This window comes from Drosophila montana, unplaced genomic scaffold (assembly GCF_035044405.1).
Source record: "Drosophila montana isolate Dmon_TW-CO22-7 unplaced genomic scaffold, ASM3504440v1 contig_3733_1, whole genome shotgun sequence".
In the NCBI taxonomy this organism is placed as follows: Eukaryota; Metazoa; Arthropoda; class Insecta; order Diptera; family Drosophilidae; genus Drosophila; species Drosophila montana.
Window position 1 is genome coordinate 3,625,885 of NW_026998620.1, and position 14,789 is coordinate 3,640,673.

The 14,789-nt window shown below is 41.7% G+C and overlaps 1 protein-coding gene across 8 annotated transcripts in view; it reads right to left on the reverse strand.

The window, feature by feature from the left end:
• The window catches only part of CASK (peripheral plasma membrane protein CASK), a 37,018-nt gene that overhangs the window by 12,054 nt on the left and 10,175 nt on the right, over positions 1-14,789 (reverse strand). The window contains exon 1 of one of the 8 annotated variants that reach the window (XM_064693468.1): positions 10,766-11,200. The exons of 6 other annotated variants lie outside the window; for them this stretch is intronic. In XM_064693468.1, coding sequence (XP_064549538.1) covers positions 10,766-11,176 — 411 coding nt within the window. In that variant the 5' untranslated portion in view covers positions 11,177-11,200. Of the gene's footprint in view, positions 1-10,765; positions 11,201-14,789 lie in introns of those variants that run through there. One more of the 8 variants, XM_064693469.1, reaches the window with a different exon arrangement.

Here is a 14,789-nt window from a genome sequence, read left to right on the forward strand (position 1 = left end):
CCATAGTTAACACCAAGTTGTTGGGACCAATAAAACGCTAAATTTAATAAATGCTTGACAGGCGAAAAGTTGAGCAGTTAGGTTTAATGCCTCATTAGTCGCCGCCGTCGCAGTTCCCCGCCGCCGAATCTGAATCCCGAGCCTGTGACATTGATAGTCAGCGTCAGCAACAAAGTTTTGGGCCAAGCTAACACACACACACACACACACACACACACAAGGAAAGGCTATACAAACATGTTCGGCTGGTACGTGTGCCTGGCCCGCAGCTGACTTTGATTTCCATGATTAATACTTAAGTGCTTGTTAAAGTTTTACCAACACACACACTCGGTCAGCAGCTGACACCCCCCCTCCCCCTGCCACCCCTCTGCTTCCAGCTGCCCAACGAGGCGCACAATATGCAGATATTAGTTTACCCTATGTATGCTGGCCTGATCCTAAACAATCGCTTGCTCCGCATTTGGCTGTTTGCTTGGCTCCCCGGCTCCGGCTCCATCTCCGGCTCCGGCTCTGTGTGTGTATTTTGTGCGAACTTTGCTGAGGCAGCAGGGCAAGGCCCAACATAACTTAAGACACTGGTTAACAGTGTTGAGCAACAGCTTGACTCTGAGAGAAAACATCCAAGCGTTTATTAAACGCCTGCTCACTTGTTTTGGCTTTGTTTCATTTAAGTTAACAACTTTTATTGGTTAATTATTGAGCTCTGAAAATATGTATCCAAGTTAAGCCCATAAATTTAGGTTGTTTCTTCTGACCCCCTCCGAACCCTTTTGATAATGGGGAAAACAAGGTCGAAAAGGATTTGATTTAAATGCAGAGCGAAGACGTTTTAAACCAAGCCAGATTTGATCTAAATGGAAGCTTGTAAAAAATAACAAACAAAATACATTTAAATCTGACTGGAGACTGCATTAAATAAAATATGCATGTTATTTCATTATATTCTTTAAATTGATATTGCTCCGTTTTTAATTTGTCAAACTATTTGGTAACTGGTGAAGAGATCTATTTTCTATTGGCAAAAAAAAATATTGTGAACTCTAAGAAAATTCGAAGAAAAGCTAAAATAGGCGAAACCGAGTAACTTATACTTGTATTAAGAATTCTTTCTAACATAGTTTCATTTCTGCAAACAAATGTAGCCTCGTAAATTTATCACAGACCTGTTATGAATCTTACGAATCGCATAAAATTGTATCGATACTTTAACATTTAATAATAGAAAAGTTTAAATAAAAAATTAAGTGGCAGCCGAGCTACCTTTACACAAAAACCCGATGCTTGGTCCAGATTATGGCAAATGCATTCCTGAAGTGCTGCGCTGTTTATAGTAGACTCTAGCCATGAGTCCTGTTTTCACTTTTGGTGGATTGGGGTAAGTATCGAAAGAGACAAATCCTTTAAGTGGTCAATTATTTAATATACCTGTTTGTTCAGTTAGTTACCTTATGGGATATAAGTGCAACTTGGATGGGATTATGAACAATTTCATCTGAAAGATGATAAACTCGAGCAAAATTGTTGCCGGAAACTCTTTTAGTTTACTTTTCGAACGGCCTCAAAGTCATTCAATAAAGATCGGAAGTAATTCACGCTTTTCGCAACAAACCGAAAGAGTCCATGGGGGTCAAAGGATACTTTGTCGCTTAAAGTTCTATTAAAAGCTCTTCATTAAAATAGAATGAAGAAGGCTTCAAAGATTTTTTTTTAATACTTAGCACACCGTGCGACTAAGACGAACGGAAAAACGATGACTTCAAGCTTACATCTGCGTAAAATGTAATTTAAGACGTTGGCAGTTCAGGTAAGAAGAGCAGCTAAATGAACAGCACTGTTGTATGGAACTGCATTGTTGTTGTTGTCAGTTATGGCTCACGGCTGCTGTCTGTTGCCTGTTTTCTGTTGCCTGTTGTCTGTTGTGTGGTCATTTTATCAGCTTTGCGCTAAGCCAGCCACCCGGCGGTGGACGAAGCTAGGAGCAAACGTGCAGGCCACAAAAACCTTATTTGTTGGTTTTAATAATTACATAGCAGTGGCAGCAGCAGCAGCAGCAGCAAAAACAACGACAACGCCAACTTTGCGCTCTTTAATATGCCAGGCCACACTTCAATTACACACGTACATTATGTACGGCTGGGTCGTCAGAGCAATAGGAACCGGGAAGCTGACACTGGCCGCAGTGGCATCAGTTACTGGCAACAGCCGCAGCCAGGCTTCATTAGGGGCAAACTACAGTCAGCCGGGAGAACGTTGACAGCTGAATCATCTGGATTAATGCCGAATTTTAATTAGTACAACGTGCAGCCAGGGCAACCAGCCAGGGCAACCAGCCAGGCAGCCAGCCAGTGACAGTGAATGGAGGACTGAGTGTGAGTGAGTCAGTTAATCTTGTGGTCTGGGCCGGCACGTTTTATTGTTGCTGTGCCGCCCTTGGCTCATAGTTTTGACACTTGGCGCCTTATCAGCGTTCCTGCAGCAGCCGATGGCAGCGAAGGGGCTCAAAAACGCAACCGGGCGCAAGTTTTGGGCCAGCTTATAGACATATGTTATGTATGTAAGCGCCAGCACATGGCCTAATGAGCACGCATCATATGCATGATTAATTCGTGAAATGGAATATACATTTCCAGGTTGTTTCTTGGCTGAAGAGGCGTCTGTCAAGCTGTCAGTTTGGGCGCTAAGGGTGTCTGTCATGTCTGTGCCTGACGTTTGATAAGCTGGCAAGCAAACGCCTGCAGCTTTCTCTCTCTCACCCTCTCTCTCTCTCTCCGAACAAAACAAAAACTTTACACTCTTCCGTTTTTTTTTTTGGGCACAACTTGAACAATTTTCACTTCCGTTTCCGTCAGCGTCTCATGTGTCGCTGTTGATTGGCTAGCAACCACCGAGACACAGTCTTACAGTTAACATTGGACTCCATACACAACATTCACCGTACGACTATGTCACGGTAATTGAGCGGCGACTCGCTGTCCTTATCCCACACATATATATATATATATATGTATATGTTATATTCCGCCTATTAATGGCAGTACATCATCGTACATCAGGGCACCTGTACAATGATTGACACAGGTAATATGCTCGGTTGCCTTATCAGTTGAACAATGGATCAGGCGCCGTTGTCACGCTGTCATCTGTATCCTGTTCGCCGTGCACCATCTACAACCCGCAACCCGCAACCCGCATCATGCGCACCAGCCCCTGTGCCCCGCTGCTGTCAGGTGGAAATCATTCAATTTTGACGCCCGACATGCGCCCAAAAAGAGGAACAAAAACAAAAAAAAAAAAACGAACTACAAGTTTCGAACAATGGCAAAAGGCGAAATATCGCCCGGTTGTTTGCGGCTACTTGCAAATCTGCTTACGATTACGGCCAAACACAACACACACAAACACACATGCACAATCTAAAAAGCCACGAATTTCCGTTCCAGGCCGGCTGCGTGCGTGTGCGTGTGTGTGTGTGTGTGTGTGTGTGCATTATGCACTTATCGGGTGCCATCTATTTGAGGTGCGTCAACTTCTTCCTGTTGCTCGAATGAGGAGGAGAGGGGGCGCAAAAGTCAAGGCACATGTATATACTCTCTTTCCTTCTCTATCTTTCTCTCTTTCACTGTGTATCTTTCTCTCTTTCACACACACACACATGGCACCTACTTATGGCATCATTTTCATGCGACGCCTTTTGGTTAGGCAACACTTTTTTGCTGTCCACATTTTTTTGTGTGTGTTATTATATTAAAGGACACACTCAACACTCGCCTACATACATATATATATTTGTGTTACATGTGAGCCGAGTGTCCGTGTTTATTTATATGTATTTGCTTTCATTCAATTTCGACTAGAGCAACAACGCAGCGTCACACAAAGGGCGATAACTGAGTTTTGTAACAAGTAAACTAATTATTTTTCGACTTCTTTTTTTGGTTTCTTTTTTTTTTTTTTTTTGCCTGTGTCCGTGGTTGGCAGTTGTTTTTGTTGTGCTGCTTCTTCTTGTTTGCTCGCCTTGAGATGCTGAGCGCATGTACGAATCTCGCATGTGTACGTGTGTGCGTGTGTGTGTGCGTGTGTGTGTGCTGCTAAATTGCAAAATAATGTACACACTTGGCGTTGTAATCGCCATTGTTGTTTGATGTTGTTGGAACTGCCTCCAACTGCTTGTTCATGCCATTGTGCTTGTTCATCATCATCAACAGCAACGCCAACAGCTGCGTCTGGCCCAGTGCCAGTGTGTGTACACACATCTACATACGTGTTATGTACACACACACACACACAGGGACATAGGAAGGCAAGTGCCTTGCTTGCGCAATTAACGCATTCACAAATGAAGAGTGTCAAGGCAAACAGCCAGCAGAGTCGGTCTGTTTGTCAGTTAGGCACTTTTTCCTCTTTCGGGGCCAAGTCAAACCAATAATGAATCAGCCGGGACACACATACACACGCACACACACACACACATATGAGGCAAAAGCTCTTTGGAGTTGCTTGAAAACTTTTCAAGCTAGTTAAAAGGCAAACTCAAACGGCATATTATGCTTCACGCCAAGTGCATAAAAAAGTGGCTTAAGCCAGAAAACCATTAAAAAGTTTACAACACTTGGACTTACTATCGGGCGCATATTTTTCACTTTTGATGGCCGACATGGGCCCGAAAAGAAGAAGAAGAAAGGCCAAAATGAACTACACACTTTTGAGAACTGGTAAAAGGCGATATTTCGGCTGGTTGTCAGCTGTGGTCCTTGCGGTTGCCGGCAAATCAGCTTATGATTACAGCCAAAGCACATCACACACACACACACATGCACAACCTAAATAGCCGCAAATGCCCATTGGACTTGTGTGTGTATGTGTGCACTTATCCATTTGAGGTGCGTTAATTGCCTCTGTTGCTCTATGAATGAATAAATCTTAAAAGCCCAGAATCTCATTAAGTATGATATAATTTTACAGAAAATAAAAGGTAATAAATGAAATATTTTTCCACGTGTTTGAACACAAAACTTGCATCAGCAAATATTTTCTTTACGCTTACACAGTTAATCTTTCGCTTATCAAAAGAAAATAATAAATAAATGTAAATTGCAATTTTCAAATAAGAAAACCAATTTGTATGTTGTAAGTACTTTCATCAGCAGAAGCGACGACGCCAAGCGGGCAGATTATCTACAATCCATTATTCCTTCTCAACATTTATTATTTAAAATTAAAAGCGCCTTTGCGATGTTGCCAGCGATAATTATAAATTGATAATTATAATTAAAAAGCTTTGTTTTAAGTGCTTAAAGCAAAACAAGCAAGAGGTTCTAGTTGGGAGCTCCCGACTAGGGGATACCCTGAACCCTCTTCTTCCAACAGGCGATAGGTATAAAATGAAAGATACTTGATATATATATACTTTTCTTGAAGCTACATGTCTAGTTTGGTAACTCTAGCTCAAATTATTTGCTGAAATTGCTATAAAAAAACAGGATTTCAATATCGATTTTTATCGGTTTCTTAGAAACGGGGCAAGTTATCGAATATCGAAAACAAACTCGATCTGCGCGGGGACTAGGAGGACCTACAGCTAAATTTCAAGTCTCTAGCTCTTATAGGATCTGAGATCATTGCGTTCATACATACGGACAGACGGTTATTGATGCTTATCAAGAATATATATACTTTATGGGGTCGGGGAGATGCTTCCTTCTGCTTGTTACATACATTTGCACAAATACATTATACCCTGTTTACCCATTTTTAATGGGTTCAGGGTATAAAAATTGGTTAAGTGTTATGCTTTACATAGTCTTAAACCATTCAATAGATATTATCTATTATATTTATATATAAATAAATTATCTACATGTATAATTCGTAAGAGCTGCGAAGCTGAAATTTTAACTGACGCTTTCTTTTGGGTTAAAAGTAAACTCTAAAACGCGACGTCGGAAAATACAAAATCAAAATGAAGGTAGACGATGTTAAAAGAAATAGCGCAACGATAAATGTGAAATTGCACCTTGATCAAAAAGTTCCCGGAATTTATTCAGAAAATTCAAAATACAAGTTTATTCATCTAAGTCTATATTGTTTTGCCTTCAAAGTAATTCACATCGACTGCAACACATTTATGCCAGCGCTTATTCCAATCCTCGAAACATTTTTTATATATGGTATATAAAAGGCGACCATTTTTTTGATTATTATCAAAAGAAAAATCCCAAATTCTTTTCAGATTTAAAACATGAAATTTATGTCTGTTTTTTATCGAATAATTGTAACTTATGGCCAACAGAAGCCGCAACTATCACATTTGGCTGAAAGGGAAAAGTATCTGTTTATGTCGGAAAGCTTTTAACGAACCAAAAATATATGAAAGTGTACCACGAAAAGTTGCATAAACGTGACCAAGGCGCCGAGAAAGGTTTTAACACATCAGACAACTGCGGCAACGTTAGCCTTAAACTCGATTTAATGTTGGGGCCACACCTTTTGGTAGTTCGCCGACAGTTTCATGCCGGATGATCTGCCGAAAAAGGCAACGACAACGCCTTGAAATTAACTCCCCAAACCGCTGTCAAGGCAAGCCCGACAAGACAGCATAACGAGCCCATTTGCAATGCTGCCCCAGAGTCTAGCCCCATCAGTGGGGCACATGCCTGCGCCTGTGCCTGTGCCTGTGCCTCGGCTTGTGTAATATTTATGTAAATGTGGCACGCCTGGCAGAGAAATTGAAAGGCGTAATGGTTCCATGCGCTGCCTACTTTGCATATGACGACATTTCGCCTTTTTTCGCTTTTGTGTGTGTGCATTGGGAAATGATATACACTCACATAATTACATATATATATATATGTATATATATGCATACAACTGACATCAGGCATATTAGGCGCCATAATCGAGTGGAAGAGAATTATTTTGTGTGAACTAATTGCATTAGTGACATTCAATTTGACGCCGGAGCCGAGAAACAGCGCCAAACGGCAATTGTCACAGAGCACCGAGAATTATGATAGACGCCCACCCCCGCCCCGCCCCCGCCCCCGGCCCGACCTGGAAATGTCATGGAGCTAATGTTATTTTATTTTAGTTTCTGTTTTCCGTATGCCCGGTAGATTGTTTATTTTGCGCCCTGCGCCTTTTGTGCTGCCTACTTTTGGGCGCAGTCAACCAAATCGCCTGCGCCTGCCACTGATTTGGGATCCGAAACCTGACCCCAACTTTGGGTCCGCTGTGCGCCGCTTGGGCAATCATGTGTATCGAGCTCTATATAATTTGCAAAACTATGCGAGTCACTAAGTTTACGCGTGTGCCTATTATGTAAAACGCAAGTTCCCTGACTTGGTATTAGTATTAGGTATTTTGTGCCAGTCCCCAAAAAAAATCCAGCTGTAACTTAATGATCTGTTTTGCAAGCTGCTCGCCTAACAAATATTAAGATACTCGATAGGGCTTTTACAACCAACATATTGCTTTGTTTCACAAAAGTTCTGTGTCAACTTCTTCAGCAAGAATCAGAATCCCATTTCTCCTCCTCCTCTTATGCATTTGGTTTAGTTTTGAGTTCAGTTCTATAAACTTGCACCGAGAGTATTTACAGTCAGAAACTTGCGGCCTGTGTCTGACAGAAGTTACATTTTGTCTGGTTGGCCGTTTTTCACTCTACGTTAGAAATGTCTGTCAAATACAATAAGCTAAAGAGATATGTGTATCTGTCTAATGAATTTCGACTGAGTTTAGCTCGCTTGAAGAAGAGAAGGCAGCTAAATAAATAAATACTTGCTGCATGCATTTATCTCTATATATAAAACTGTTTGTCCTGACTGACTGATTGACTGACTGAATGACTGAGTGACTGACTGACTGACTGATTGATTGACTGACTGACTGTTTGATTGATTGACTGACTGATTGACTGACTGACTGACTAACTGACTGTTTGATTGATTGACTGACTGACTGACTGACTGATTGACTGATTGACTGACTGACTAACTGACTGACTGACTGACTGACTGACTGACTGACTGACTGACTGACTGACTGACTGACTGACTGACTGACTGACTGATTGACTGACTGACTCACTGACTCACTGACTCACTGACTGATTGACTGACTGACTGATTGACTGACTGACTGATTGATTGACTGACTGACTGATTGGTGATCAACGCACAGCCCATACCGTAAGAGCTGGGAAACTGAAATTTTCACAATAGTTTCCTTTTGTAAAGAAGGTGCACGTTAAGACGGTGTTTCGGGAAATTCCACCCACAAGTGTGGAAAAATCGCGAAAATCGTTTGTATGTAACTTTTTTGTTTACCATCCGATTGGCTTCACACTCATTTTCAAATATCTTTGCCAAAAACTCATTTGAGGGGTGTTTCACACTTTTAGGAAAATCCATTCCTCCTTGGTGGAAATGGAGGTCAAAGATTTGGTGGGTGACGTTTCGCGCTCAAATTCATAACCAAGGTTCTATATAAAAAATCATTTAAGACGTGTTTTACATTTTTCGCAGAATCCAAGCTTCCTCGGTAGAAATGCGATTCAAAACATTTTTGAGTGCAGTTTTAAGTCTTGTTCAATTTGCTTCAAACTTATTTTTAAGCTCTACATAAGAACCTAATGTATACGTGTTTCAGCAATTTGGGAAATTTCACCCGCAACAGTGGTAAATTGGCGGAAAACGATTGTATGAAACCTTTTTGTTTACCGTCTGATCGGTTTCCAACTCATTTTTAATAATATTTGAAAGAATTTATTTTATACGTGCCACGGGCAAGGCCGGGCAATACCCGCTAGTACTTAATAAATTGAGAGTTTAAGTGGGAATACGAATATTCACCGTTTTATATAATTATACTAAATTCACGAATTCTATTTGTTTGTGTTATGAGAAACTAGCCCCAGTTTAGGCAGCATTCATAAATTCAAAAATATAATATGCACTAAATTAGCCTGCGCACCATCAATTAGATAATTGGAATTGCAGTCAGAAATCATATTTGTTTCACATTAAGTGCGATTCGTGAAATTAATTTACAAACTATGCAAGCATACGTCATTATAAATCAATATACGATTAGTGCGTTACACTTGATCTAACACAACATTCATCAAATTAGTGCATCGAGTGCAATAGTCATTAATTACCTGCCAAACCCTGCCTACAGGTAAAATCAAATTCCAATTATAGAATTTGCAAAGAGTACTTCCCATTTATCGATACCAAGCGGCCATTAGAAACATCCAAACATTCATTTATGTTACAAAAAAACAATACTCAATAATTTATGCATTGGAGGAGCTGCATTATTGAAGAACTGAATTATTTATGAAATTTCGATAGCTAAAGCATGTTTATTTGTACAAAACACAAGGATCTAGCTTTAAACCTGAGATTTTTCCATTTTGAGCAGTACGGGGAAAGTATCTAAACAGTTAATTACTCTTAACCCTGTTGTCAAAAGACAGATGAAGAGTAGTATAAGATAGAAGATATAACACACATGTTGATTACTACGAATTATAAATTATCGATAGTCTGATTTGGGATGTTGAGCAGAGCGGACCTGCAGAAATCGCGGACTCGAGAACTCATTGAAAGACAGACTAAAGTTAAAGTATATAGTATATATATCAACTATAAATTATAATAGAAATAATCAAAGTCATGGAACGTATGAAAAAGCATTCCGACAAATAAATACATTTTGTGACATTTCCTGTATATGCTATATTGTGAATCTCCAAGCCAAATTTGGAGTCCCTAGCTCCTGTAATCTGTAAGTTTTGATTTAAAGAGCATGTTTCAATATCGATATTTATCGATTTTAAAGAAAAACGGGCATAAAGCGACAACAAAAAATGATAAACAACTTCTGCGCATGATTTACCAGAATTTATGCATCAAATTTTTGGCAACTAGCTTTTGTAGTTGCCGAGATCGATAAGTTCACACAGACGGACATAAGTATCTAAATCTCCCTAACTTTTGAAAAGGATCAAGTATATATATATATATATGCAGCATATGAGGTCAGACTCCTTCTATGCGTTACACTTGAAATGACAAAATAACAATACCCTCTAGCAGGGCATGCACATGTTTGCGAATTATATTAAGCCGCCCACGTGGCATGTGTGGCAAGTGTGGCAAGTGTCTTGCGTTGTGTGTGTGCGTGTCTGCGTGTCTGTGTCTGTGGGCGTGTTTGTGTGTGTTGTCTCTTCTGGCAGGGCATTTTATGTGGCTGCGCGTGGGTCAGCTAAATGAATTAATCTTACATGTCGTTGACACATTTTTGGTTGTTGCCCAAATGTGTTGGGCACTTGGCTTCCGGTACGGATTTGCTTACCTGCGGATGGGGATGGGTCCACGGGGTCCAAGCGAAGAGTGGAGCGAGCGTGCAGGAGAAAGAGAACAGAACAGAATACGTAGTTGGGTAAGTCAAGCGGTTGGGTACACACACACACACAAACGCACACACAAGCACATGATATATATATATCGTATATATCGCATGGATATTTATATTTACATAGATATGTACAGATGTGGCTCTCTAAAGCAATTTAAATACGAAATGAAACTGAAAGGCGCAAAAAATGCTGTGTGGCAAGCTGTGGCTGCGTTTTTAAGTGAATGCAATTATTTAACGGATTTTAGACACAGTCTAGAGTATATACAGGGTATATACAGGGTATATACGGTACGTTCACTCAATTTGACACTCGCTGTGCGGGTGTTGCGTGGCTCACCTGATGTCCGGAGCAAATGGAGCCATTGGGCACACGCACACGAAACGGACTATGCACGGGGCAGGAGGTGCGCGGTCCCCAGCGCGACGAGGCAGCAGCCTGCTGCAGGGACAGCGCTGAGCTGCAGGGATTAAAAAGCGCCGGCGGCGGCGGGCAGGGCGGCGCTGACATGCTCAACGAACTGAGACCGCTCATGCTGCGGCAATGGCCGGACAGCATGGCAACATCAGCAGCCGAACATTGGGCCACGGGTATGCCCTGGCCGCTGCTGCCGACGCCGCTGCCGCTCATGCCGCTGCTGCCACTGCTGCCGCCACCGCCGCCGCCGCCGCCGCCGCCCAGAAGCGACATGTGCGAGCCACAGCCACCGGACATCAACGATTGTGATGTGAGCCCATGATGCTGGCACATGCCGACGCCGCCGGATCCTGTCACGCCCCCCGCTGACCATTGACCAGTCGACGCTGCTGCTGCTGCTGCCGCTGCCGCCGCTGCTCCCGATGCTGCCGCTGCCGCTGCCGCTGCAGCGTGTGTGTCACCGCCTCCGCCGCCGCCACAGTAGTGATCCACGGTAAAACTGTCTTGGCTACCAGAGCATTGCAATCGATGCGGTGGCGGTGGCGAGGATTGACGCGAGTAAATGTTGTTTTGTCTGTTCCCCTGGGTTAAATCCTTTTAGCCTTCTGATATGCTGCTCTTGTTAATACACGGATTCGTCTGCTTGTTGTGGCTGTTGCTGCCTGTTCCTTGGCTTCGGCAGCTTTTGTTGCATTTCCTGCTCTATTCACAGTTGACTCTTCGCTGAATCAATCAATCAATCAGCGTTGGCCAACAACAACAACAACAATTAACTATCAACAACTATATTATATGTGGATTCGCCTTGGGATTGCAACAATTGCAACATGTATGCATTTTCCAGTTGTTGTCGTTGCAGCTGCTCTCTTTAAATTCTTTGGCTATCACCGAACATGTCTGTATACGCATATATATCTATATAGAATATATATATGTATGTTTGGAAGATCTCGCTTGGCGTCGTTTTTTTTTAGAAAAAAAAAATTATTGTTTCCTTTAATTGATTTATGTTGTGCGTCTTTCTATTTTCCTGGTTAAAGTTGGTTTTCTTTTATTACAATTTAAATGTTTTTTTTTTCTTTTTTTTAGTTTTTATGCATCACAATTGTGTTTATTATTCGAATTATTTTTATGTATTTAGTTGCTGTGTTTAAAATGTGTGTAAAGTTCACTATTTATTTCGTTAGTTGAATTTAGTTTTGAAATTTTGGGTTGCCTTTTTGGTTAATTTTGTTATTTAGCATGCGAGTTCTGCAAAAGAAAATTGTTGAGAAGCCCAAAATTAAACAAAATCTATAGAGGATTAAGTCGAAACTGGAAATTGTGAGGGGAATGAATATACAATTTAAGCTAAGCTAATGGACTCTACTGGGTCTATGTATGTCTCTATGCACAGCAGCTCAACTTTTACAAAAAATAATAAAAATAATAAATACATTTAACCGAACATAAAAGTGCAATTTCAATAAAGTTGTCAAGTTTTTGCTTTGAATGAAAATGTGCAAAATTTTCATCCGCTGCCAAATCCAGACTTTTAATTAAACCAAACTGGCCTGTCGGGCCAAAAAAAAACAAAAATAAAAATATAATTTTATGCGCCTGCAAGATAAGAAGAGCAAACCAAAAAATACCCATGGGAGGGACACGCTATCTAAAAATTGGCCCAACGGGCGAGAAATAGGCAACAAAATGAAAAAAAAAAACATACAAATTTTAAAACTCGACCCAAGTCGAATTCCCCTGGCGACCGCTTTATATAATAACGATGGCAGCAATGCGAGACTATTTATGTTAAATATATAGTTCGTAGGCGCCGAGGCAGGTGGAATGGCGAATTAAATTAAGAAGAAATTGTGTACGCCTAAATAATATGTTTTTAAATGTCTATCCTTACAGGCAAGGCAGATGGGCGGACGGGCAGGTGGGCAGGTGGGCAGATGGGCGGGCAGGTTTGTATAAGGCACACAAAGGTGCCGAAATGTTTGTTTCGCCGGTTTCCGTTGCCACATTTTAAGAATGCTAATGTGGCCCTGTCGCTTCCGCACCATAATTGAATGAGAACGTGCCGAGCTTTTCGCAGCGGCCTGGGAAATCGGGCGGGGCGGGGAGTTCAACAGACGCAGCTTTGCAGCGCAACATACGCGAATAAAATAACCAAATTCAATTCATAAAATATTCAAAAAAGAAAAACAAAATGAAAGGCAAACAAAATGTACAGAAATTTTCATACACAACAGCCGCAGCTAAGCGAGAGAAAAACAACAACAACAGCACACACACAAATGTTGCTGAAGTCTAATAAATAGGCGGACGGGCGGACGGGCGGGTTGCAGGTGCAGGGGCAGGGGTTAAGAGTCTGAATCTGAAGTCTCGAGCAGTATCTGTGTGTGGAAGTGGGTGGAAATTGCAGTTGGGCTGGGGCTCAAGTATAAATGATACCAAACATTATCTGTGTATTGGTGCAGTGCTCTCTCTTGGCGGCGGCTGTCTGTGTGTGTGTGTGTGTGTGTGTGTATATACACACATTTTTTGATAAGGCAAAAGTAGAAGGAAATGGCATAGGAAACGGAGGTAGGAAATAGGAGTCGGGCGTCGGGCGTCGGGTGGCTAGAGGGGGCGGAGGGGGGGTAGCTAGCTGCTGTGCTTGAGCTGAGGCAGTGAAGTGAACGAAATTTGTGGAGTGTAGAGATGAAACGACGGCATTCTTTATTTGGGGGTCGGGCTCTTCAGGTGTTACGGGGGTTGCTCTGCTTTCCTGCTCATACTTACTGCAAAGTTGTAGCCGTAGTCGAAGTCGAAGTTGAAGTTCTTGTGTTGCCTTTTGTTGTTGTTGTTGTGCGCATTTAAATCGTTGTGTTTTTGTTGTTGTTGTTGTTCTTATTTTTGTTTTTGTGTTTATTGCTGTTATTTTATTTGATTGCAAGCATTTGCCGTTGCTGTCTCTGAGCGTCAAAATCAATAATTAAATTAAGCGAAGACTTTTTTATACTGATTTGATTTTTGCACTTGTCTAAACAACAGACGAAAGCAGTTGCAGGCAGGCCACAAGCTAATAAGCCTGCTGTTGCAGCTTTATTCAATTTTCACAAAACCACACAAACCGCACGCACACACACACACACACACACACACGCACACACACATACACAGAAAGGCAGCAATATGAAATCAAATTAATTGAATTCAATTTGCAACGCGTTCGTTTGTCGTTTGCGTTTGCGAAATCATTGATAATGATAATTTTTGGGCAAATCTATTTTGGAAGTGCTGGTTGCCCGGTTGGTCGCCCACGCCACGGCACGGCACGAGACGCCGCGAGACGCCACAGAATGCCAATTCAGGCAATCGAAACTGGAGACAGTGCGGTTGTTGCTTCGCACGAAGCCGCCGCCGTCGCCGTCGCCGTCAATGACAACGGCACGATAAACTCTCGTGCCTCGACCAACTCCCACATACACACTCAACTACGCGCGAGTGTGTGCGAGTGTGTGTGTGTGCGAGTGTGTGCGTGTAGCTTTGCTTGCTGCCTCGAACCAATATGCAAAAAATCAGCAGCCCGCAGCGACCTTAAATTCAATGGCACGAAAAAGTCGCCAGAGGAACGCATGTGCGTTTGCGTGTGCGTGCGTGTGTGTGTGTGTGCCGATTTTCCTTGACTTTATTTCTCGTTTATTTTTTAGCATGTGGCGTGTAAAAATCAATTTGTGTTCAACTTTTTTTTTTGCTAGCCGTTTTTGTTACTTTGCCAAATGGCCACCAAATTTTCACTGCCTACTTTTGTGCGCCAGCAGTTCGGTAAACTATTTCTTTGCGGGGCTACGAAAAGTTTTGTGCACTTGCTTTTAAAATTAAAAAGTTTTTCGTACATTTTAGCCTTATAGCTTTCACATATTTCATTTCCTTTTTTTTTTTGTCGACGTTTTTCTTTATTTTTTTTTTTTTTTGA